The sequence below is a fragment of the Cydia splendana genome, chromosome 26, assembly GCF_910591565.1.
Source record: "Cydia splendana chromosome 26, ilCydSple1.2, whole genome shotgun sequence".
In the NCBI taxonomy this organism is placed as follows: domain Eukaryota; kingdom Metazoa; phylum Arthropoda; class Insecta; order Lepidoptera; family Tortricidae; genus Cydia; species Cydia splendana.
Window position 1 is genome coordinate 4,829,969 of NC_085985.1, and position 25,307 is coordinate 4,855,275.

General features: G+C 46.5%; 2 protein-coding genes across 2 annotated transcripts in view; one reads left to right on the forward strand and one right to left on the reverse strand.

Annotated features, from left to right (window-relative positions):
• LOC134803530 (dipeptidyl peptidase 9) overlaps positions 1-25,307 on the forward strand; it is a 41,302-nt gene that overhangs the window by 4,044 nt on the left and 11,951 nt on the right. The window contains exons 2-11 of the mRNA XM_063776330.1: positions 498-699; positions 2,080-2,252; positions 2,592-2,689; positions 3,267-3,369; positions 11,421-11,539; positions 12,549-12,678; positions 13,769-13,907; positions 14,462-14,648; positions 15,072-15,181; positions 15,499-15,651. Coding sequence (XP_063632400.1) covers positions 498-699; positions 2,080-2,252; positions 2,592-2,689; positions 3,267-3,369; positions 11,421-11,539; positions 12,549-12,678; positions 13,769-13,907; positions 14,462-14,648; positions 15,072-15,181; positions 15,499-15,651 — 1,414 coding nt within the window. The remainder of the gene's footprint in view (positions 1-497; positions 700-2,079; positions 2,253-2,591; positions 2,690-3,266; positions 3,370-11,420; positions 11,540-12,548; positions 12,679-13,768; positions 13,908-14,461; positions 14,649-15,071; positions 15,182-15,498; positions 15,652-25,307) is intronic.
• Positions 6,318-10,001, reverse strand: LOC134803548 (uncharacterized). Its single transcript, XM_063776347.1, has one exon. The coding sequence runs from the start codon at positions 9,999-10,001 to the stop codon at positions 6,318-6,320; it is 3,684 nt and encodes a 1,227-aa protein (XP_063632417.1).

The window sequence follows — 25,307 nt, forward strand, 5'->3', positions numbered from 1 at the left end:
CGGTTCGAAACCCACTACACTACCTGTTCGTGCACTACCCGTTTTAAAAGTTTTCTGTTCTTTATATCCTGCTACCCTAAGGTTGTCTAGAAGAGATCGCTTACAGCGATAAGACCTGTTGCTACCTTTATTTACATTGTAAATCTGTTATTTAATTTTTCTTTTGTGGTGCAATAAAGTGTATTTACTTTACTTACACCACTAGTCCACTACCTACTTAAGAAATTATATACTAATTACAAATTAAATTACAACTATAAATTTAAAATACAAACCGCTACCTGCCGTTCCCGGTGCAAATGTGCCCATGATGCTCTCAGTATTTCCACGCCACGTACAGCCTTTGCACAAGGAACGACTCGGAGCGGGGGCCTTCCCCGTTCTGTCTGAGTCGACATCCTAAATCGCATGTGAAGCACTTCGCGTCGGCTGACCAGCAAGCCGTTTCGACTGAGAAAGGGACGATTATGTAACCTACTTAAGTATTTACTTTTCAGATTGGAATGGAAGCCACTTATCGAGTCCAATGTTGCACTAGGAGTAAACTCTGGCAAATGGTCCAGAGAAGAACAGCTATTATGGGAGCGGCAACGTGTAGCAGCCTGCGGTATCGCCTCCTACGAGCTGCATTCTAGTGGGCGGGTGCTATTCCCTTGCTCTTCATCCCTGTTTGTGTGTGATGAAGGGGAAGGCAACCAGGTCAGTCTCACTTTAGTAAGAAAATACCCCACAATAGCGTGCCATATTCAGGTGAAACGTAAAAGTGTTTACAGTAACTTTAGCCTCAAGTAGTTTTGTAAGGAAATACCCCAAACTAGCATGCCGTATCGCGATGTAAGGTGAAAGAGTGCAGAGTAGGAGTTTACATGTAAAACTGGTAAATAGTTTATTGTGTCACAAAATCGCCTCGTAAGAGCCCTAGTTAAGAACTTGACCAGCTGGTCTAGAGAAGAACAGCTATTATGGGAGCGGCAACGTGTAGCGGCCTGCGGTATCGCCTCCTACGAGCTCCATTCTAGTGGACGGGTGCTATTCCCTTGCTCTTCATCCCTGTTTGTGTGTGATGAAGGGGAAGGCAACCAGGTCAGTCTCACTTTAGTAAGAAAATACCCCACAATAGCGTGCCATATTCAGGTGAAACGTAAAAGTGTTTACAGTAACTTTAGCCTCAAGTAGTTTTGTAAGGAAATACCCCAAACTAGCATGCCGTATCGCGATGTAAGGTGAAAGAGTGCAGAGTAGGAGTTTACATGTAAAACTGGTAAATAGTTTATTGTGTCACAAAATCGCCTCGTAAGAGCCCTAGTTAAGAACTTGACCAGCTGGTCTAGAGAAGAACAGCTATTATGGGAGCGGCAACGTGTAGCGGCCTGCGGTATCGCCTCCTACGAGCTCCATTCTAGTGGACGGGTGCTGTTCCCTTGCTCCTCATCGCCGTTTGTGTGTGATGAAGGGGAAGGCAAACAGGTCAGTATGTTTTGTAAGGATATACCCCAAAGTAGCATGCCATAGCGCCATACAAGGCGAAGGAGTGCAGAGTAGGAGTTTACATATAAAACTGGTAAATAGTTAATCAATATTTATATAAAATGGCCTCAAGTAGTTTTGTAAGGAAATACCCAAAGTAGCATGCCGTATCGCGATGCAAGGTGAAGGAGTGCAGAGTAGGAGTTTACATGTAATACAGGTAAATAGTTTATTGTGTTGTGTGTGTTCCCTTGTTTCTCGTTGCTTTTCGTGTGTGATGAAGCGGAGGGTAACCAGGTCAGTCTCAGTTTTGTAAGAAAATACCCCAGTTCAATTTTATTTTATTGACATCGCTACACCTTAATTTTATAAATAAACTCCCCCGCCACGTCTGTATGTTCACGATAAACTCAAGAACTACTGAACGGATTTTCATGCGGTTTCAGCTATCAGTAGGGATTCTTGTGGAAGGTTTAGGTGTATAATTTGTTAAGGTTTTGTGCTAATTCCTTGAAGCACCCGAACGCAGCCGGGGCGGGTCGCTACTCGCTAGTAATATCTTAAGGCCTTTTTATACCTGTCAAGTCAACCTAAAACCTTATATATTTCCAGACGCCTCCACTGGTACCTCGGGCGCTCCACCTTGGCAGCGGAGCCCCTCTCACCCCAGCCATGTGCCCGCGGAGCCCCGCGCTCGTGGCCCACGCAGCGCGCGGTGACATTTGGCTCGCGGGCCCTGGCCTCCGCCCACAAAGACTCACCTACGCTAGCACCGACAGCGCTAGGTAGGACCTTACTTCAGTCCTGGTTGCATTTTTGAGCACATTTTGACGTACACACATATCATATACATATGTCGTGTGACTTTCAAAAATGTGCTTTAGGAATAATAATATTTAATTTTAAAAATTACTAACTTTAATAAATCACCTTGTACCTGACGTTATTAATCTTTAAGTTATTATTATTCAAAGCCCACTGTATCCCACTGCTGGCCAAAGGCCTCCCCCCTCTTCTTCCGCTCGTCTCTGTTTAGTGCTATATCTCCAGCCTCTCAAGAAGGAGTCTAAATTATCCCGGAAGTAATCTTTAATTATATTACTTAATTATTTATCTGTTCGCAGGTTAAGCGACGACCCTAGGCAAGCCGGAGTGCCGTGCTACGTGACTCAGGAGGAGTTCTCCCGGTACACAGGATTCTGGTGGCAACCATGCTCAGACGGTGAGCACAGGTTTATATAAGATGTATGTTGGTCACGGCACCAATTGGAAAAGTCATACACAGGTCATTCATGTAACATCTAGCGTCCCTCAGTCCTGATACTAGTACAAATTATTTCCAATGAAATTGGAATCGTTATGAAATGGAACAGAGTCGCTTTTTTTATTCGTTCTATTTTAAAAGGAAAAGAAAAACAATTATATTATCTAACTAGCGACCCGCCCCGGCTTCGCACGGGCTAACAAATTATACACGTAAACCTTCCTCAAGAATCACTCTATTGATATGTGAAAACCGCATGAAAATCCGTTCAGTAGTTTTGAGTTTATCGTGAATAAACATACAAACACACTAACAGACAGACGCGGCGGGGGACTTTGTTTTATAGGGTGTAGTGAAACCATTGATTTTATTTTCTTGTATGGTGGGCCGCTAAAGCTTTCACTATTACGTCCATAAGCTACGGTAATCGCTTTCCATCAGGCGGGTCGTAAAAACTCCAGTTTTGTGGCTGCAATTATTTGCATTATTTAACGCGTTTTGGTAATCCATGATAATTGATTTCATTTTGTTTTAGATGATGTGTTCAGGATAGTGTATGAAGAGGTGGACGAGAGTAACGTGAAGATATTCAGTTTCCCTTCTTCCCAGTCCAGTAGTGGGGATGTAGAAGAATTCAGGTAAGAAACAAAGCCGTAAGATACCTGGTTTTAGTTAGTTTATACATATGTCAAATTATACCTGGTGTAACAAAAACAGCGATAATCCGTTTAAAGGCATAGTTGGTATTGTATTCTGTATCGTTATTGTAATCTAAAAAAAGTGTGAGTGTTAGGCCCTATCTTCATACATCGCAGCGGGGTGCGCAGGGGGGGGGGGAGAGTGGACTGTAGAAATTCTCGTAGGCGGCAGAGGATGGAGCAATAAAACAACGCAGCTGGCTTCAGATGCAGGAGGGTCGAGGTTGGAGAGGTTTCTTCTTTTCCTTTTAGTTGTTTCCTAGTCGGCTGCTGGCTCTGGACTGACGCTGAGCGGGGCGACGTACCTGCTTTTATTACCGCCTATTTTATGTACCTCGTCCCCCGCTACCCGCGTGGCGCGCATGCGCGGATCGTGAGAGATCGGCGCATGCGCGCAGACTTCCTATCTCTTTCTAATAAGATACCTCTCTTTCTAATATGATACCTCTCTTTCTAATATGATACCTCTCTTTTCCTCGGCCCTCATGCTTTCTTTATTTAAATATTTATTAACTTACAAGTTTTATTTCTTATGCTATTTTACCTAACTTATTTTTCTAATTAGACTTTTTTCTTAATTAGCCTATTATCACATTCTTATTTGAAAGGCGCAAAGTGTGTGTCGCCGCCGGCGACCCACACTTTGCCCCTCCCGTTATGCAGAGTTACGTAATGAAACACAATAGGAGGATATTTTATTATTCACAAACTTTGGCTTATCTAAATTATATCTTAATTATTTTATTATCTAATTACATCTTATTAATCTAAACGTGCGTCGTGTACATTTCTCCCGCCGTCGCTTCGCGAACCTACTGGTAGCACGACGATCTTCTTTGTCGGCCTCCTCAGCACGTGTCCCTTGCTCGTAGAGACGTCCACGACTCGAACCACGCCATCCTTGCCCGGGTACGTCTGCGTCACTATCCCCCGTGGCCATGTGTTACGGGGGAGGTTGGAGTCGCAGATGATGACGACGTCTCCGACGGCCGGGGCGACTCCTCCGTCGTAGGGCTCCCGCCGGTGTTGGAGTAGCGGCGCGTACTCGCGAACCCAGCGCTGCCAGAAGGTGTCGGCGAGCTGCTGGGCGCGCTTCCAGTGTTGTCGCGCGTTGGTGTCGCTCTCTTCGAAGGTGCCGGGTGCAGGTGAGTAGCAGTCCGGCCCCAGCAGGATCATGTTCGGGGTCAAGGCCGGCGGGTCCTCTGGATTCACGGCCACGTAGGTCAGCGGTCTTGAGTTGACGGTTGCCTCCGCCTCCGCCAGTAGGGTCTGCAGGGTCTCGTCGCTCGGGTACTTCTCGTGCAGCGTAGCCTTCATTGCTTCTTTGACGGTGCGCACCATACGTTCCCACACGCCCGCCATGAATGGGGCGGCGGGGGGAAGGAAACGCCAATTGATGCGGCGTGCGTGGGCGGCGTCTCTCATTGCTTCCGCCAGCTCTCGGTGTGCACCTCTGAAGGCAGTCCCGTTGTCACTCCACAGTTCGGTAGGGCACCCGCGCCGAGCGATAAAGCGGCGCAGTGCGTTGATGGCGGAGTCGGTACTCAGTGAGGCAACCATCTCCAGGTGCACGGCCCTCGACGTCATACAGGTGAACAGTGCGACGTACCTTTTCTCTCTATGACGGCCCACTGTAACTTCTTGCGGCCCGTAGTAGTCCAGACCCGTGTATGTGAAGGGCCTAACGTGATGTGCTAGGCGCGCCGCTGGCAGGTCACCCGTAGATGGCGCCGCGGGCTTAGCGCGACGCAGGCGACACTTTGGGCACTGGGCGATCACTTGTTTCACTGTCGGTCTTATTTTCACTATATGCACATGCTGTCGCAGATCGTTAACCACTATTTCGGTGCCGCCGTGATGTAACTGTTCGTGAACGTGAGAAACATATAACTTTGTATAGTGATGTTTCCCGTGTAGCACTATAGGTCGCACTGTCTCTTCTTGTAAGTCGCCGGCCGCTATTCTGCCCCGCAGACGTATAATGTAATCGCCGTCCACTCAGCTTGGCTAGTCGGTCGTCCTTGTCTGGCGCGCGGCCGCTGGCTATGCGCCCTCTCTCTTTTTCGTAGCTATCTTCTTGTGAGGCGCGTACTAGTAGTTTCTCGGCGGCACTTAAGTATTTGGCTTCTAACACTAAGTACTTCTTATCTTCTTGTGGCGGCGTAGCGGCGATCTTGACAGGTGTGCGTGTGTGAGTGGCACGTTTGTTCCAGGCGCCGTCTTGTGTCTCGTTTGCGCGCGTTCGTTTGCGCCTGGCCGCCGCGATAAGTTGTGTCGCGGGCCGGGCGGGGTCACGAGGTCGAGGGCGCACGAGGTCGATGAACTGCAGCACACGCGCGGTCGCACGTAGTAGTCGCGTCCACTTTGAGAAGCGCTCGAACTTAGGTATGGCCGCGTGTTTGTTTTCAGGCACGGCGGCTGTCGCAGCACACGTTTCTTTTTCTTCACCGGTCACGGGAACTTCGACCTTATTCTCACGGGGCCAAGTCGATTCTTCATTGTACAGGAATGACGGGCCAACGAACCATCTGTGGCTCGTATCGAAGTCAGCTGGTGTGGCGCGGGTCGCGTCGTCGGCTACGTTGTGTGCTGTCGGTACCCATCTCCACTCGTTTTTCTTAGTGTGATCTTCTATCTCGGCGAGTCTGTGGGCCACGAACGTCTTGAATGTACGGGGCTCGGCGCGTATCCATGCTAGCGCCGTGCGAGAGTCGCTCCAGTATATTTTTGAAGCGATCTCGAAGTCGTGCTCTTCTATCACTGTTCTTGCTAGCCGTACGCCTAGGACGGCCGCCTGCAGCTCCAGTCTAGGTATGGAGATAGGCTTCCTAGGTGTGACGCGACTCTTGGCGGCGGCCAGGGCTATTTTTCTGACCCGTCGGCTCGCGTCATCCTCCAGTACACGGCGGCGGCGTATGCTTCTTCACTAGCGTCGACGAAAGTGTGTAGCTCGCGCACGGCGGCAGGCGTTGCGTCGTAGCGCATCTAGGTATCTTTAGGGTACCTAGGTCTCGCAGTTGTTGTAGCCACTCGCTCCAGCGCTCCCGCAGATCTTCTGGTATAGCTTCGTCCCAGCTCGTGTTATGTTGCCACGTGTCTTGCATTATTCGCTTGGCCGGCGTAGTGATAGGTGAAATCAGGCCGAGCGGGTCAAATATTGACATTATGATGCTTAGGGCTTCTCTCTTCGTCGGAGGCCGGAGGTCATTGACCACCTCGGGCTGAGCTCTTCTAGTGTTGAGGCGAAACCGGATGCTATCTTCGTTTGTGTCCCACAGCAGGCCGAGCGTTTTTTCTATCTCGCTCCCGCCGATAGGGACAGTGTTTCCCTCTCGCTCTTCGCTGCCGACGACGTCTCTTATTGCTTCATATTCGTTCGTAGCCCACCCACGCAGCTGAAACTTGGCTTGTTGGTGTACATGATCGACGTCTCTTGTTACTTGTCTTGCCTCTTCTATTGTGTTGAAGCTCTGGAGATAGTCGTCCATGTAGTGGTTGCGCTCTATTGCTCGCGCAGCCTCCGGGTACTGTGTCGCGTGCTCTCGTGCGTTTCTATTTTTGATGTATAGAGCGGTGCACGGCGATGACGACGCGCCGAATATAACTGAAGTCATGCGGTATTCTTCTGGCTCTCCCTCGCGGCGATCGCCCCTCCATAGGAAGCGGAGTGCGTCCCTGTCCTCTTCGCGTATCTTGATCTGCATGAACATCTCTTTCAGATCAGCTGAGACTGCGATGCTGTGTTGACGAAACTTCATGATGACGCCGGGTAGTGATTGCAGGAAATCTGGACCCGTGTGCAGCATGTCGTTGAGGCTGCGGCCGTGTGAGGTGGCCGCAGCATCATGGACCAGTCTTATCTTCGGCTTCTCTGGGTTGCAGACGGCGAAGTGAGGTAGGTACCACGTCCTGCCGCTTGGTGGCGTGGTCGCGCGCTCGGCGTAGCTTGAGGTGAGTAGATTGTTGACGCGCTCGTTGTATTGTTGTTTCAGGTTTGCGTCTCGATCCAGCTTCCTCTCGAGCGTGTGTAGCCGCTTCAGTGCGTCGTTGCGATTGTTGGGTATTCTTTCTTCTTGGTTGCGCCACAGTAACCCTGTCTCGAACCTGCCGTCGGGTAAGCGGCGGCTCTTTTCTTCTAATATGCGAAGCGCTTGTTGCTCGGGATCGCTGCTCGGTCGCCTCGGCTCGATTGCTAGGGACTCGAGAGCGAAATATTTCTTCATTGTTTCTTCTATGTTTTCGTTCGACTTGGCCCGCGTGAGGTGCGCACAGCAGTACGCGATCGGCTCCGCTCTGGTGGTGCGGCAGCCGTGAAGTACCCATCCTAGTAGGGTTCTTGAAGCGACGAGTTGATCGCGCCGTCCTTTTCTTATTTCTCGCGACACGATTAGCTCCCAGTTGTCTTGACCGATGAGTATTTGTGGGGTTGCGCCTTGGTAGGTTAACTTGTGCTTGAGTCCTCTGAGATGTGTGCAGCCATCTATCTCGCTCGCACCTATGGATTGTGTGGTGAAGCCCAGACTGCCGACGGTGTGCGCGTTTGGTATGCGCTGCTCCTGCCCGCCGTACTTGTTGCGTATGTAGACCTCGACCCTCCTGCTCTGATTGTGCTCCATCTCTTTCCCGCCTACGCCCTGCACCCACATTGGTTCGGTGGGGCCGTTGAGCCCGAGTGTGTCCGCCAGCGCCGAGTCGATAATTGTCACGGTGCTGCCTTCATCTAGTAACGCGAAAGTGTCTGCTTCCGCCCGCGGGCCGCGTAGTGTGACTGGTACTATCTTCAGGTAGGCGCGTCTTGTTTGTGCTGTCACGCAGGCGATCTGGTTCACTGCCGAGGCCACGACTTCTTCTGGCTTGTGTGGTGGGGGTGGCTCGGCAGCGGCTGCAGCGGCGGCCGCGGGTGGCGACTTCTCGTGGTGTAGTAGGCGATGATGTTTCATGGGGCAGCCCTGCTGGCCACAAGGCTTGGCGCGGCAGGCGAAGCGTCGGTGTTTGCTGACGAGGCATCGGTAGCAAATGTTGTTCTTCTTGGCCACTTCCCAGCGCTCGTTCGTGTCGATCTTCATAAACTGCGGGCACGACGGCAATTGGTGCGTAGCGTGCTCACATAACGGGCACGCCGGCTTTTCTTCTTTTGGCTTCTTATTGACTTCGACTGCGGCGGCGTAGGTTCGCTCGGGCTTCTTTCTTGCACTTCTTACTTCTTTATGTTCTGTTGTATTTTCAGGCGGAGCGTAAGGCGTGCACTTGTCGGCTTCATTATTCAAAAAGTCGGCAATCTTCTTAAGTTCGGGCGTCTCTTCTCTTGTAGCTGCGTAGTCGTACCACTTGTTGCGAATTATCGGCGATAACTTGTCAACTATCGACCGCAGTAACTCGGGGTTGTAGAGATACTGCGGCTTCTTCAATATCTCGATAGTCGTCACTGTGTTAGCGATCCGGCTGGCGAATATGCACAGATCACGTGGGTTGTCGGTGAGGCGCGGCAGTCCCTTTAGCTTCTCCAGTTCGTTGACAAGTAGTGCGTCAGGCCTTCCGTATCTTCTTTCTAGTGCTTTGATGACGTCTTCTGGATGCGGCTGGCTGATGAGGAGGGCGCTGACGGCCTCCCAGGCGACACCTTTCAGACTTCTTCTTATACGGGCGACGTTTTCACTTGCGGAGAAACTGGGCGCGGACTCGTTGTACGCAGCCTTAAATTGTAGCCACTCGGTGCACAGGCCACTAAACGTCGGCAGGTCAGGTATGTACTTCTTGTAAGACTTGCTGGCTTGAATGGCTTCTGTGAGGGCGGCGGTTAGCGACGACACGTCCATCGCACGAGCATCTTCGTATGTTTCCGGTCGCGCGCGTCGTCTAGTAGTGCGCGCGGCGGGCTCTTGCGTTTCTTCTATATGGGCGGCCTCTTCTAATGTAGTCGCTTGTTCGGGTCGGCGATTGAACCAGTCAGCGATGCGCTGTGGAGCGAGGTCCTCTTCCTCTTCTTCTGACTCCTCTCTTGACGACGCCAGGTCTATTCTTTCTTGACGTATTCTCGCTAGCTCGGTTTCCGCTTGCACGCGCTTCAGTTCTAGCTCGGCTAACCTCTCCTTGGCCTCCAACTCCGCGAGGAGTCTCTTGCTGGAGGCCTTGGATCGGTGTGACCGAGCGGGCTTCGTCGGCGGTCTCGGTGGCGGCATCAGTTCGACGGGGTTGCGCTCGACGATCGTGGCGGCGAGGCTGGCCGCAGGCGTGGCCTTAATGCCCGACGTGTCGGCGGGGTGGACGACGTTGCTCGGCCCGGGTAGGTCCTTTGGTGTGGGACGCGTCTTCTTGATGGCGCCCGTACCCGACGATGCAGCTGTGTCCAACGTCTTCGCTGAGTCCGACGTTGCGCCGGTGCCCGACGTAGTGCCTGTGCCCGACGTAGTGCCGGTGCCCGACGTGGTGCCGGTGCCCGACGTGGTGCCGGTACCCGACGTGGTGCCGGTGCCTGACGTGGTGCCGGTTTCCTCGGAGCTCGGAGATTTTGCGGTATTTTCTGACGACTCTTCATCTTCCTTGTTGTGGTTGTTTCTTGTGTGTACTACCATCTTGCTGTTTTCTTGCTTCAGAGATCCGGCTTCGACGAGGACCAAACAATGTGAGTGTTAGGCCCTATCTTCATACATCGCAGCGGGGTGCGCAGGGGGGGGGGAGAGTGGACTGTAGAAATTCTCGTAGGCGGCAGAGGATGGAGCAATAAAACAACGCAGCTGGCTTCAGATGCAGGAGGGTCGAGGTTGGAGAGGTTTCTTCTTTTCCTTTTAGTTGTTTCCTAGTCGGCTGCTGGCTCTGGACTGACGCTGAGCGGGGCGACGTACCTGCTTTTATTACCGCCTATTTTATGTACCTCGTCCCCCGCTACCCGCGTGGCGCGCATGCGCGGATCGTGAGAGATCGGCGCATGCGCGCAGACTTCCTATCTCTTTCTAATAAGATACCTCTCTTTCTAATATGATACCTCTCTTTCTAATATGATACCTCTCTTTTCCTCGGCCCTCATGCTTTCTTTATTTAAATATTTATTAACTTACAAGTTTTATTTCTTATGCTATTTTACCTAACTTATTTTTCTAATTAGACTTTTTTCTTAATTAGCCTATTATCACATTCTTATTTGAAAGGCGCAAAGTGTGTGTCGCCGCCGGCGACCCACACTTTGCCCCTCCCGTTATGCAGAGTTACGTAATGAAACACAATAGGAGGATATTTTATTATTCACAAACTTTGGCTTATCTAAATTATATCTTAATTATTTTATTATCTAATTACATCTTATTAATCTAAACGTGCGTCGTGTACAAAAAGTGTTTTTTTTTTTTATATGGCTGGTCGCTCTAATAGGCGTACCCTTTCAGACATTTTTTCGGGTCTAATTTTTGCTACCTATGCCTTAATTAGATCAAACTACGATACCGATTATGGCTTAAAGCAAATCATCACTATTTTTACAAGCTTTTATACCTATGTAAGTTTGTCAGTGTGGGTCAAATCATGGAAGCTAAATTTGACCTACTTCCCGAACTGAAAATTTGCCTAGGTGATCTGATGATGGAGACAGGAGGTGGCCATTGGAACTCTGTGATGAAACAACGCAACCTAATAGGGTATTTTCATACTAGTCAAATCAGTTACACCGTGACGTCACGGTCAACTCACCTACTTTTTATATTTCTATCCGATTTATTAAATAGAACTTGTGTTTAAAAATAACTCCTATCTTTGTTTTTCTAATAATTATCTGGTGCTTTATTTCATGCATGGTGTAAAATAATTTATTTTAAATACAGTATAATATGTTTGGGGTTATTAGAATTGTCTCGATGAGTGACGATGATTGCCTGCAGAAAGAAAAGTACAGTCAGCGATAAAAACTTAACCCTAAAATGAAATTTTTGCCAAAAACTTATTTCACCTTGTATGTCTGTCATATATGTCAATATTATCGTAATTGTATGGTCTTTTACCAGATTCCCAAGAGCGGGCACGCCGAACGCCAAGTCAATATTGCGCCTGGTGACGTTCAAGCTGCAGAAGGCTTCTCCCACCGTCCTCGATTACTACTACGAGGGAAACTCTGATTCACAATGTAAGTTTGAGCACAGAATAAATAATAGTACTAGGTACAGAAGACTCACTCTCTAACAAAACGCGTCTGTTACGATCAGGACAGATATGGCCGCTAGGTGGCGACAGCGCCACGCGCGGCTTATGGCTAGCCACCAAAATTGGTGTGGAACGGATGTACTTGTAGCTACCTGTTGTAAAGCGACGAAATCGCGGAGTGTGCCACGCCTACTAAGGCCCAAAGTCCTACCTATAGTCTCTCTTCAGTTCGATGAAATTTAAATCCTATTCAATTGGAATAGAGTCGCTTTGTTTCGTTCAATTTTCCAACAACCCAAAATCAACTCTTATTTCCTACAATATAAATATTAAAGGACATATAGGTTCTAATTTCAATGGCAAAGTTTGGATTTTTCATTTGTATGGCTGGGCTTTAAAGAACAAGTGGTAACCCCATACATCAGTTTTCATACCAAAACGTGACTTATTTTGTAGTCGACATCTAGCGTCAAGTAGCGGAATGTCAGTACAGTAAGCAGCAGAAGTTGCTAAGCGGGCGAGGTGTCCGAAATTAACTTGACACACTTATTCTCTTAACAATAAAGTCGCGTCAAGATCATTTTGAACACCTAGCCCGCTTAGGAACTTCTGCTGCTGACTGTACCGTTACTTGACACCAGATGTCACAAGAGTCGCAACTGGGATGTGATTTTGTTTCCATTCTGCCGCCAGAGTGCAGCACTAATTTGTTTAGACAACCATAGAGTAACTTATACATACTAGGCCTTAAACAGTTTTTTGACAAGTTTTCACTATGACATTGATGCACTAAGGCGGTTTGTTTACAGGTGGCCTACCGCAGAAACCGAACTTTCGACTGTCATGTTTCACGGTAGGCCATGTGATTGACCTAGTGACGCATGATGTGTCATTGATGATGTCAATGAGGTTTGTTTACTGTATGTGCTAGTGGTGCCACCCACGCAGAGCTTTACCTAATATTCCCTATTCTTATACACATTTTTTTACAGCGTCAGAAAACACGAATGATGCGGTAGAGGTGACGGATATCCGGTGGTTCGATCTCCGGCAGTCGTTGAAGGAGACCTTCCCGTGGTTCGAATATTTGGCTCGTGTCGGCTGGACGCCCTGTGGAAACTAGTAAGTTAAGGGGCTGCCCCACGCCAATGACCTTCTATCTGAATCCCTTAGTTTTCTAATGTTTTTTGTAGCTTATCATATTAACAGCAACGGCTTTAAGCAATATAGTATCCCATATTTACTTCAAAGTTCATTGTCTTCGAGATATTTGGCATGAAAGTTGAACAATTTATGGCTAAAAAACTGGTTTTCTGGCCTTAACTTTTGTGTTAATTAGTTTAAAATTAAAACCCTGGACACGTTTTTCGAGACGTCAAAGACGAACCCAAATATATAGATTTCGTACATGTAAGATCCTTCACAACAAACTAGATACGAAAAAAGTGTTTTTTAGACAATGTTTAAAAATTTCACAAAAAAATAAGTATTCATTTCTTTCAAAATCCGGTGGACAAAACCGGAGATAAAAGATTGAAGAACCGATAACCGTTTGGCTCATAATTCTATCTGTAGTGCAAAAAAAGGAGATACGATTCAAAACTTGTCAAAAATCGATGAGAACCTCGGGTAGACCCTTAAGGCCCATTTACATGGTGCGAGTTTCTCTCACGTTTTGGGGTGAGAAATCGTATGCAATAGTCAGGCGGCCTAGCCAAGGTGACGATCGCTTGCGCTTCCCCATCGAATCGCTTTGTGTCTCTATCACTCGTCCATATTAGTGTGACAGTGACAGTTGCGTTTCGTTCGCTACGAAGCGTTAGCGATTGGGATTTTGTCTACGGGGCCAGGCGAGTATCGTATAAAAATGTTTACATTCATGCGAGAAATAAAAACTCGCCTACGATTATGTCATTACGGAGATTATCGCCAGGCGAAATAGTTTACACGGGGAGCTGCATTCTAGGGAGATATTTGCTTACGATATCTCGACTCGTCTAAACTCGTTCTCGTATACACTGTAATTATATACCTTGTTACTCACATTATTTGTAATTATAATATAATTTAAGTGGCATTTATTTTAATATTGGCTCTTACATAAAACGTCACACAGTTTAAATGTATGAATAAAGTACCTGGGAGACCGAGCTTTGCTCGAAAAACATATGAAATATTTTACAATTTATGAATAAATTAGTCTCTCCTACAGTGTATGGGTGCAACTCCTAGACCGCAAGCAGCAGCGCCTGGAGCTAGCACTGGTCCCCGCGCGCGAGCTGTGCGCGCCCGCGCACTACCCCGCCGCCCCCGCGCGCGCCCCGCACGCCGCGCAGGACCACCCCGAACAGGTATTCAAAATTGCAGACATTTCTGTTAGGAGTCGTTTTCTAGGTTTCCGGAGTTAAACTTCAAGTATAAGACGGATGAATCTTCACACCGTAATGTAACAATAACATTTATTCTTAGTCCACAACTTTCAAAATATTTAAACGAGTGGTGAAGCATCGTGAATGTCAGCTGCCGCTCCGTTGGTGGGTTAGAAAAGTACGTATACCGCAACTCCTAGACCGAAAATTACTGCTTATCACACAAATTAATGCCCTTACCGGGATTCAGAGCCATCGGCTTAATAGATAGGGTCACTACCCACTAGACCAGACCAGTCATTACATCACTACACCTTATAGAACAAAGTCCCCCGCCGCGTCTGTCTGTTTGTGTGTTATGTTTGTTCGCGATAAACTCCAAAACTACTGAACGCATTTTTATGCGGTTTTCACCTATCAATAGAGTGATTCTTGGGAATGGTTTAGGTGTATAATTTGTTAACCCGTGCGAAGCCGGGAGGGGTCGCTAGTATTTATTAAATTACACATCAACTTCATAGCCTTATTTGTTACAGCCAATACAAATCCTAGTCCAAGAGACAGCGCCTGACGTGTGGATCAACGTTCACGACATACTCCACTTCCTACCCTCACTAGAACCGGGCACCATCCGGTTCATATGGGGCTCTGAGCAGACCGGGCACTTGCACCTTTACCTCATCACGTGTAGGATAGCGAGAGGACCGCCGGAGAGAATGAGAAGTAAGTATAAGAATAATAAATATTTATTAGCATAAAAAGTTATAAAGTGCATAATTAGATTAATATTTTTGTTTGTACCTGGCGCGGATGTCTTGTTTGGCTGGGTAGATGAATGAGTTAAAAAAACCGGCCAAGCGCGAGTCGAACTCGCGCACGAAGGGTTCCGTACAATTGCGCAAAAAACGGCAAATAATCACGTTCGTTGTATGGGAGCCCCACTTAAATATTTAATTACTTCTGTTTTTAGTATTTGTTGTTATAGCGGCAACAGAAATACACCATCTGTGAAAATTTCAACTGCCTAGCTATCACGGTTCATGAGATACAGCCTGGTGACAGACGGACGGACAGCGGAGTCTTAGTAATAGGGTCCCGTTCTTACCCTTTGGGTACGGAACCCTAAAAACGATTTCATCTTTACAGGCGTGATGGAGATGATAACGGAGGAAGAGAACCTAGCGATCGGACCGAATATTGTTAGTAAGGAGCCCATCACCGCTGGCGAGTGGGAAGTCCTAGGGAGAAAAATATGGGTGAGTACTTGCTGAGAGGTTCCTAGCTTAAAATAAATAATTATTTCATCACACTTGCTCGAAAAAGACCTTATTTCATGCAGGTGTACTGAAGGACAAAGGCCTATATTGTCCCCGAGGGAGTTATGGATTCTGAAAAAAAAAGCTATAACTCCCTAGCTGTTTAAACACTTTTAATTTGGATCGAAATGACCGAAATGTCAATCTAGATTCATTGAGGAATGAAGTAGATGCTTATTTAATTACTCTTGTCTATTTATTGAATATTAAATATATCACATATACCGGTCGATGTCTATATGTAATCGTTTTCACAGGTAGACGAAACCCGCAACTTGGTATATTTCGTCGGTCTACGCGAAACGCCTTTAGAAAGGCACCTGTACGCCGCGCCACTAGCGCCCCCTCGGTCACACCAAGTCACTCTCCTCACCACAGTTGGACACTCTTGTGCTGTAGATATGGACGATGTAAGTGCCACACAGCCTAGTATACTTCGAGAGACGCCTCTAGAAAGGCACCTGTACGCCGCGCCACTAGCGCCCCCTCGGCCACACCAAGTCACTCTCCTCACCACAGTTGGACACTCTTGTGCTGTAGATATGGACGATGTAAGTGCCACACAGCCTAGTACTTCGAGAGACGCCTCTAGAGAGACACCTGTACGCTGCGCCACTAGCGCCCCCTCGGCCATACCATGTCACTCTGCTCACCACAGTCGGACACTCTTGTGCTGTAGATATGGACGATGTAAGTGCCACACAACACACAGCCTAGTATACTTCGAGAGACGCCTCTAGAAAGGCACCTGTACGCCGCGCCACTAGCGCCCCCTCGGCCACACCAAGTCACTCTCCTCACCACAGTTGGACACTCTTGCTTGTGCTGTAGATATGGACGATGTAAGTACATTTGAAATGATGGTAACTACTGGCATGTGCCAAATAGACAAGACATAAAAATTCAAAATCGCTCTCCTTCTTGATTCGACTGGCAAATCATATTACTTCTTGGCAACCGGGTTTTTTACACGTTCACTGCGTTACGGGGGCTTTTGAACCCCGTACGATGTCATCATTCAGTGCGGAGACTAAAAAATCGTGTTTACTCGCTGGTGCGGAAGCTGTATCTTGGATATTTTTATGACTATGATAAAGACAAATATACATTTGAGTTTCTTGTCAAAAGTATAACCAAGTGGTATATTCAAAATATACGAGGTCTCAGGAACCCCGTACCGAACAGGGAACAAATTTCACCTTCTAGTGCGATACGGGTTCCAGTGAACCCCGTATAGATTTCAGCTGGCCCGTACGGGGTTATGACCACAAAGTCACTAGTGCAGTCAGCATTGCAAGACAACTTCTTATCGATAAATTAAAAATAATGCGTTTGGGACGCATGCTAGAATGGTGTTATTGCAAAAACAATGTAGTTAACAATTGGTATAATTTAGAACAAGTAATATACTTCACGATATATCATATCACTGATTGTTACGTATTGTTGACGGCTGCTCAGTAATCAATTTTTACACCAATCAGTTCCAGATATGTTGTATCCGAAAATGACGTTTTCAATATTAAAACTTTAGGTTTCTACCTGAAAAATGATGTCTAATTATTAGGTCATTACCTATGAAATTGGCGTTTTGTATGGAGAATTTCAACGAAACACGAATTTCCATACAATTAATTTTGCGGATATTTTTTTGATGGCTAATTCAAACCAAACAAAATTTTTCCAGTAATTTTTGACACCTTTAAGGTATGTTTTCAATATCTCCATTTCTTGAAAATTGGTACCATTAGAAAAATATAAGTAATTTTAATACTCGAACCGACAGCACATGAAAAGACCTATTTTCAAGGCTTAATTCTGAACACTTAACAATAAAAAATAACAATTAATTGTATGTAAAATCGTTGTTTATTGAGTGCACTGTAGTTTTATTGTAATTGTGTATGTACTTTTGTAAAAAAAAAAAAACTAGGATCAGACTTATATCTATGAACAAAAACGCCAATTTCATAGGTAAGGACCTAATATTACTATAGTAAGCACTAAAATATCGTTTGTTTTATTTCCCATCACTATTAATTTATCGACATAAATAAGGTATGTGCGTTACGGGGTTTGCTAAGCCCCGTAGTTTTTCAATTTTAGTGCGATACGGGGAGTAAGTAACCCCGTCCTTTCATTTCTCTATAATTTCATATGTTTTTATCGTATCTACGTGCGAAGGGAACATGACGTAGGTAATTTCATACTCTTTAAATTTGACAGAAAAAATTTTTTACAATAAAAAATTTCAGGACTTTATAGCAGTTTTAACAGACTTGGGTGTACGGGGCACTTTTATACCCACCACCAAGGTGTAAACCACTACGGGGCGGATTAGGCCTCGTAACGCACTACATTTTAGGTAAAGGATTTGGCTTGCCGCAGTGAACGTGTTAACCTAATTAGACCCCGCTGAATCCGAATTTGCCGGTTGCTCGATCGAAATCTTGACCAGAAGTGAGATATTTGACATTAAAGGTCCCTTTTTTTAGTTTTTCTTAAATAACTCTTAAACGGTGGCGCAAAGCAAAAAATGTTCTATTACATAAGTAATTTGCATAAAATTGCCTACAAGAAAGATTCAGTACAATTTTGCGCTAGGATCAATATTCAAAGAGATATTAACGCGGGAAATTTAATTATAATCACTTCTAAGGTCCCTTTTTTTAGTTTTTCGTAAATAACTCGTAAACGGTGGCCAATATCAAAAAAAATTGTTAAACGATAATAATCTACACAAAATATTGAACAAAAAAGATTCAGTACAATTTTCGCAGGGATCAATATTTAAAAAGATAATAAAGAGGGAAAGTTCTAGTATAATAAATTCTAAGTTTCCTTGTTTTTATTTATTCGTTAATAATTTGAAAAGTATGTGTTCGATAGCGAAGGTGGACTGTATTTAACGAAAAAAGGGGCGAAAGTAAGGTGAAATTTAGGGCCGATGGAGCAAGAAAGTTGGGATAAGTCGAGATAAATAGTATGAAAGTTAAAACTAAAGTGTGTATATGTGTAGACGAAGTTACCTTTGATCCGGAGACTGTGGGAGCCAAATCGTTGGTCACCGTTGAAGACCGCTGGTGGTGATTCTGGCTTCCTGTCGCAAGCTAGAGGAAGCGTAAAATCGTTACCTGCAGTCGCCCAACTTAGACCTCTGATTTTCCCTTCCACGGATGAGTTCGGCTTCCTCCGGTACACAACACTGATACTAATGAATTAATGTCCTAAATGGTAGTAGTGCTTTGAATAAAAGTGCGAAAATAAGCGAGATCAACGAGAGTAGATGTGAACTGGTGGTAGGTTTTTGACACACTGGCTCTGTCAACTGTATGACAGAGCAACAGTTTATTTTTTTTAAATGTTTGAATTTTAACTGTGACAACGTGTTGCCACAGTGAACGCAACAACTATTCTAAAGATACAAATGGCATAATTGAACATTCCGCCCACCAAAATACACTAGTATTTTGACTAGACCAAAACAAAGACGATAGAAGTAAACTTAGAAAAAAATAATACTAAGACTATACAAAAATAGACGACACAATGGTAGCGCTCGAAGAGCGATTAAACGGGTAAGGGGCACAGCTTGACCACGGGTCGTTTGTACAGTCCGGTAGCTGTGCGCACTGTCACCACACGACAAATCCCGTCGGACCCGGGATGAGTGTCGACAATGCGACCCAGAGGCCACTTCATGGGCCCTGTCTGCTCGTTGACTACGAGCACGAGAGTACCGATTTGGACGTCGGTTTGTTTGTCGTGCCACTTCATTCGCTGCTGCAGAGTATGCATGTATTCTTTTGACCACTTGGTCCAAAAGTCTTGGTGCATTTTCTGCAGCAACTTCCACCGTTGAAGTGGGCCCAGCCGAACATCCGAGAGATCTTCCTCGGGTACGACAGATAAGGGCTCCGTCGTGAGAAAATGGCCCGGAGTGAGGGCCGATAAGTCATTAGGATCGGTACTAAGAGGAGTCAGGGGTCTTGAATTAAGAAGAGCCTCAACCTGAGTCAAGATTGTTAGGAACTCCTCGTACGTCAACCTCTGGCTACCGATGACTCGAGCTAAATGTGTTTTGACAGCCTTGATACCGGCCTCAGCGAGACCTGAGAAGTGAGGGCTGCCTGGCGGATTAAACTCGAATTTAATCTCGCTATGCGTAGCAGCATCTCCTACGAGACGTTGCAGAATATTGCTCGCACCGACAAAATTCTTCCCCTGGTCGGACACCAACCGATTACACCGACCACGACGCGCGACGAAGCGGCGAAGCGCGGCGAGAAACGCGTCTGAGGACAGCTCAGTGACGAGCTCCGTGTGTACAGCCTTCGTCGAGGTGCACACGAAAACGCAAATGTAACCCTTGTAGGTCTTATTGCCTCGCCCGCGACCCAGAGCTATGTCAAAAGGTCCACCGAAGTCGACAGCAGCACTCAAGAACGCTTTGAGCTGGGCTACCCGATAAGACGGCAAGTCGCCCATGAACGGCGCAGGAGCACCGAGTGGTCGAACACGGAAGCATTTCATGCATTTTGACGTGACTGCGTGGATAGCTCGCTTTGGGGACAGTATCCAGAAATGCTGCGCCAGCAAATTATGAAGCGTTTGGACGCCTGGGTGCATGAAACGCTTATGGTACTCGTCGATCAAGAGGGAGGTAAGACGATCGTCGCGAGGTAGCAACAGGGGATGTTTAACATCGAATTCGAGAGAAGCTCGCGACAGGCGTCCGCCCACCCTCAAGAGACCCGCGTCATCGAGGAATGGAGACAATTTCTTAAATGCCTTCGGGAGAGAGTTCAAAAGATTGTTTTTCACTTTCTCGATCTCCGAAGCAAAGTGGTGTTGTTGAACAGAACGCACGAGGAACATGAGCGCCTGTTTAATCTCCAGGGGTGTTAAAGGGCCGTCCAACAAGTTGTTGGGCGTCTTTCGATTTCTCACGTTGTGCACGAAACGAAAACAATAGGCAAGGACACGTTGGAGTGTCGTCAGTGCCGAGAACTTAGTCATAAGGTTGTCTGTCCACGTCTCCTGCACTGAGACAGTGAGGACTGTCACCTTACGCTCTTCATGTAGAACATCCACGTCGACTAACAACGTTGACTTAGGCCAGTCAGGCTTGTCCAGCACGAGCCAAGATGGACCCTTCCACCAGTTACTATGGTGGACCAGGTCGTCCGGCAAGAGCCCCCGCGACCCACAGTCGGCTGGGTTGTCGCCAGTCCTCACGTGTCGCCAACAATCGGGAGGAATAATTTCCTGAATGTGGCTCACGCGGTTAGCCACGAAAGTTTTCCACTTTGAAGGGCAAGACTTTATCCAAGTCAACGCAACGCTAGAGTCAGACCACGCCTGTACCTTATCGATTTTGTGGAGAGGCTCCAGAGCTGTTGCGACCGACTCCACCAGGTCTGCAAGCAGTACCGCGGCCAGCAACTCCAGACGCGGTATCGACAACTTACGCAGGGGTGCCACTCTCGATTTACCACAGACCAACTGGACGTACTGCGTTCCGTCCTCGCCTGTCGTTCGGACGTAAACCACCGCGCAAAACCCTCGCTCTGAGGCATCGCAGAACCCGTGAACTTCGAGCGAAACGAAGTCCTTGACCATACGACGCGGGACCGACACAGACTTCAGAGAGGGCAGCTGCGCTTTGTACTCTCGCCATTCGGATGCAAGGTTCTCTGGCGCGTCGTCGTCCCATGAGACACCTGAGACCCACAGCAGCTGCATGAGGTACTTCGCGAAGAACGTCACAGGTGAGAGCAGGCCCAGAGGGTCAAAGATCCGAGCAATCTCTGAGAGGATGGTACGTTTAGTGCACCGACGATCTTCGACAGCGACTTGAAAGGTGAAGTCGTCCGCCTGAGGTAACCACGAGAGGCCAAGAATTTTTAGAGAGATGTCCCCAATGGAGTTGAACTCCCGAAAGTCCTCAGAATACAAGTCTGAGGAGGGGACACCGTCGAAGAACTCCTGGTGGTTCGACGTCCACTTCCGCAAATGGAAACCGCCAGAAGCTAATATCGTCGACAACTCCGAACGAAGCTTCCGTGCTTGTTCGACAGAATGCGCTCCAGATACCACGTCGTCGACATAGATGTCGCGGTCTAAAACTGCTGAACCAGAAGGATATTCTTCCCTCGATTCCCTCGCCAACTGGGCAATGGTGCGGAGAGCTTGGTAAGGAGCGGACGAAACGCCGTAAGTAACGGTCAGCAGCCGATAGTCCCGGACAGGCTCATTGACAGACGGACGCCACAGGATACGCTGATATTCAGCATCTTCCGGGGACACTAAAATTTGTCTATACATTTGCTTGACGTCGGCCGTGAATACAACATTATGCCACCGAAAACGAAGGAGCAAGTGGAAAATGTTGTTTTGCAGCTTCTGGCCTGGCAGTAGCGCATCATTTAGCGAGATGCCTCGGCTGTCCTTGGCACTGGCGTCAAAAACGACCCGGAGAGGAGTACTGGTTGACGAGGGCCTCAATACTCCATGGTGGGGAATGTAGAAGAACTTCCCCACATCCACCCCCGGAGGGTCACACTCCTCAAGGTGGCGACAGCTTTCGTAGTCCTTCATAAAGGCTACATAGTTTCTATAGAAGTCGGAGTTACTCAGTAACTTCCGCTCCAGCGACGAAAATCTCTTGAGAGCGATGGCTCGAGAGCCCGAAAAGGTGGGTTTATTGGAATGGTCAGCGAAAGGTAGAGGAACGACAAATCTACCTTCTTCTGTGCGACGAAAGTTAGCGAGAAAATATTCTTCGCACAGCTGATCCTCCTTCGACAAAATGACGGTGTTCGGAGAGCTGACATCTTCCAACTCCCAAAACCTCTTAATAGAGTCGTCAATCGATAACCTGCCCACGACCAGTTGACAATTGTTACCACGGAACCGAGGACGACAAATGTCCGTAGCACAGTCGCCTGCGTCACCCATCAAAATCCACCCGAAAATGGTGTTGAGGGCAGTCGCCTGGCCAGGGGCCCCATGGGTTAACCCAGGGCGCAACGAAGAAGCGAGAATGTTAACGTTCAGGAGCAAGTCAACAGGTCCTGGAATGTGCCAATGAGGGTCAGCCAACTCTAAGCCCCTGATATGGCGCCATGATGAGACATCAACATGATCCGTTGGCATTTCCGGACAAATTTTTGGCAACAAATAAGCCTCTACTGAAATAGCGGTATCAGAATTTCCAAGCCTGGACGAGACGGTACATGACAATGTGCCACCGGGCCTAGACACCACTTCACCAATACCAGTCACGACATGCTTTCCATATTCTGCCCGGAGACCAAGCTTCTTTGCACATGCCTCGCTTACAAAATTGCAAGCACTGGCACAGTCGAGCAAAGCCCTTACCTCTACCAAGCCGCCATGGGCATTCTTCACCAAAACCTTGGCAGTTGCAAACAAAGAAGAGGCCGCAACATTACTTGCCACCATTACCAGCGGATTAGATGTGTCAGACGGATGCTTCGAGCTATTTACATCCACAGCCGGGGAGGCAGGCACATTTGCATTATTGAAATGTAACAGCGTATGGTGGGAGAAACGACACTGCTCACACCGCTGCTTTGACTTGCAGGACTTGACAGAATGAGACCCCGACAAACATAGAATACACAACTTATTTTCTTTTACACATTTAAACCGATCAGCGGGGTCATATTTTAGAAAAGTTGGACAAGATACAAGGCTATGAGCCTGCTTACAGACTACACACGTTGGAGCAGTGACCACCAAGGCCATCTTTGGCTTACTAGAAGACTTACTACTACTAGGCTGAGGAGTACTAGCAACAAAGCCTGTTGACCCTGCAGCATCTAGCGCCCGGTATCTTTTTTCAACAAAATCCTGCAATTTACTGAACTCCGGGATATCATCTGAGTTATGCTCTAATTCAAACTGCTCCTTCGTGCCCCTATCCAGCTTTGACCACAGTAATTGAATGAGTAAGAAATTCTTATCCGGCAAGTCGAAACCTTTCAAAATGGACAGATTTTCAGTGAAAACCCGATGAACCCGCTGTAAGTCACTAGCCCGGGATGCCTTCACAGGTTCACACTGAACAAGCTTGTCATAATAAGTTGTAGCAATTAATCTAATTTTATTATATTGCTTGTACAGCGCCTCATATGCTACCTTATAATTGTCATCGGTGACAGGATAATTTTTTATAAGGTCATATGCCTCATTCTGCACACTCGACAGTAAATAGTGTAATTTTTCAACAGGGGCAATGTCTGTTCGCTTATCTACTAAAGAATTGAACAACTGTATGAACGTTACCCAGTTTTCAATTTTCCCATCGAAAGCTTTAATTTGTAACTTCGGCAACTTCGGCAAGACCGGCTGCGGCGTCCCCGACACCCCGGAAGCCGCAGCAAAAGCCTGCTTCCTATTCTGCAAACGCGATCTCACTGCCCTAACCTTCGAGTCGAACATCGCGGTATGGGAACAAATCTCGCGGTGCTCGCTTCGCGGAGCAGTACTTAAAAGCTTTATTTGAGCTTCATGAAAGTTTTTCGCAATTGTACACAATTCACTCTCGTCACACAAAGCTAATTCAGCATCCGACAACATTTGCAAATACTCTATTCTCATTACCTGATAATCCCGAGCAATCATCACCGTGTCTACACCAGCATCATCTTTCTCTACAGACTTATCACCACCTCCCATATTAATAAACACAACCCTACACAAAAATTGCAGTAATTACACAAAAAATGTTCAAAACAAACTGCAATTCACTTTCCACAACTTCAATGAGTTCAATGACAGACAGCTGACAGTTGACACTTGACAATTATGAAAAATGTTGCCAGCGCAATTAAATAAATGACCGAATGATTTTATTAAAGCACCACTACACGACCAACTTTCTTGCTTACCCTCGAACTTTTTATTAAGTCTACCCTAAATTTTGAATGTAAAAGATGACAACACAATTTCGACTAAGCAACTATGAGTACCAAAACGAGAAACGACAAACCATAGGTACTTTATCAAAATATGCGGATCGAAGGCCAAAATGTTCGATAGCGAAGGTGGACTGTATTTAACGAAAAAAGGGGCGAAAGTAAGGTGAAATTTAGGGCCGATGGAGCAAGAAAGTTGGGATAAGTCGAGATAAATAGTATGAAAGTTAAAACTAAAGTGTGTATATGTGTAGACGAAGTTACCTTTGATCCGGAGACTGTGGGAGCCAAATCGTTGGTCACCGTTGAAGACCGCTGGTGGTGATTCTGGCTTCCTGTCGCAAGCTAGAGGAAGCGTAAAATCGTTACCTGCAGTCGCCCAACTTAGACCTCTGATTTTCCCTTCCACGGATGAGTTCGGCTTCCTCCGGTACACAACACTGATACTAATGAATTAATGTCCTAAATGGTAGTAGTGCTTTGAATAAAAGTGCGAAAATAAGCGAGATCAACGAGAGTAGATGTGAACTGGTGGTAGGTTTTTGACACACTGGCTCTGTCAACTGTATGACAGAGCAACAGTTTATTTTTTTTAAATGTTTGAATTTTAACTGTGACAACGTGTTGCCACAGTGAACGCAACAACTATTCTAAAGATACAAATGGCATAATTGAACAGTATGACTCATACCAAAAAGATCTTATACATAAATAATAAACATAAAATTTCCTACAAGAAACATGTAGAACACTTGTCGCTAGGATTAATATTTAAAAAGACAAAGCAGCGGGTAAGTTATAAATAATCAATTTTAAAGTCCCTGTTTAGTTTTTTGTAAATAACTCGTAAACGGTGTCCCATAGCAAAATAGGTTTTTAAGAATAAATTATCTAAATAAAATTTCCTCCAAAAAATATATGGAACACTTTTCTCTAGGATCAATATTGAAAGCGATATTAAAGGAAGAAAGTTAATTACAATCAGTTCACAGGTCACTTTTATTTAGTTTTTCATAAATAACTCGTAAACGGTGGCCCGTTGCAAAACAATATTATACAAACATTAAACATAAAATTATCCACAAAAAAGGTTCTGTACACTTTTTCGCTACGATCAATAT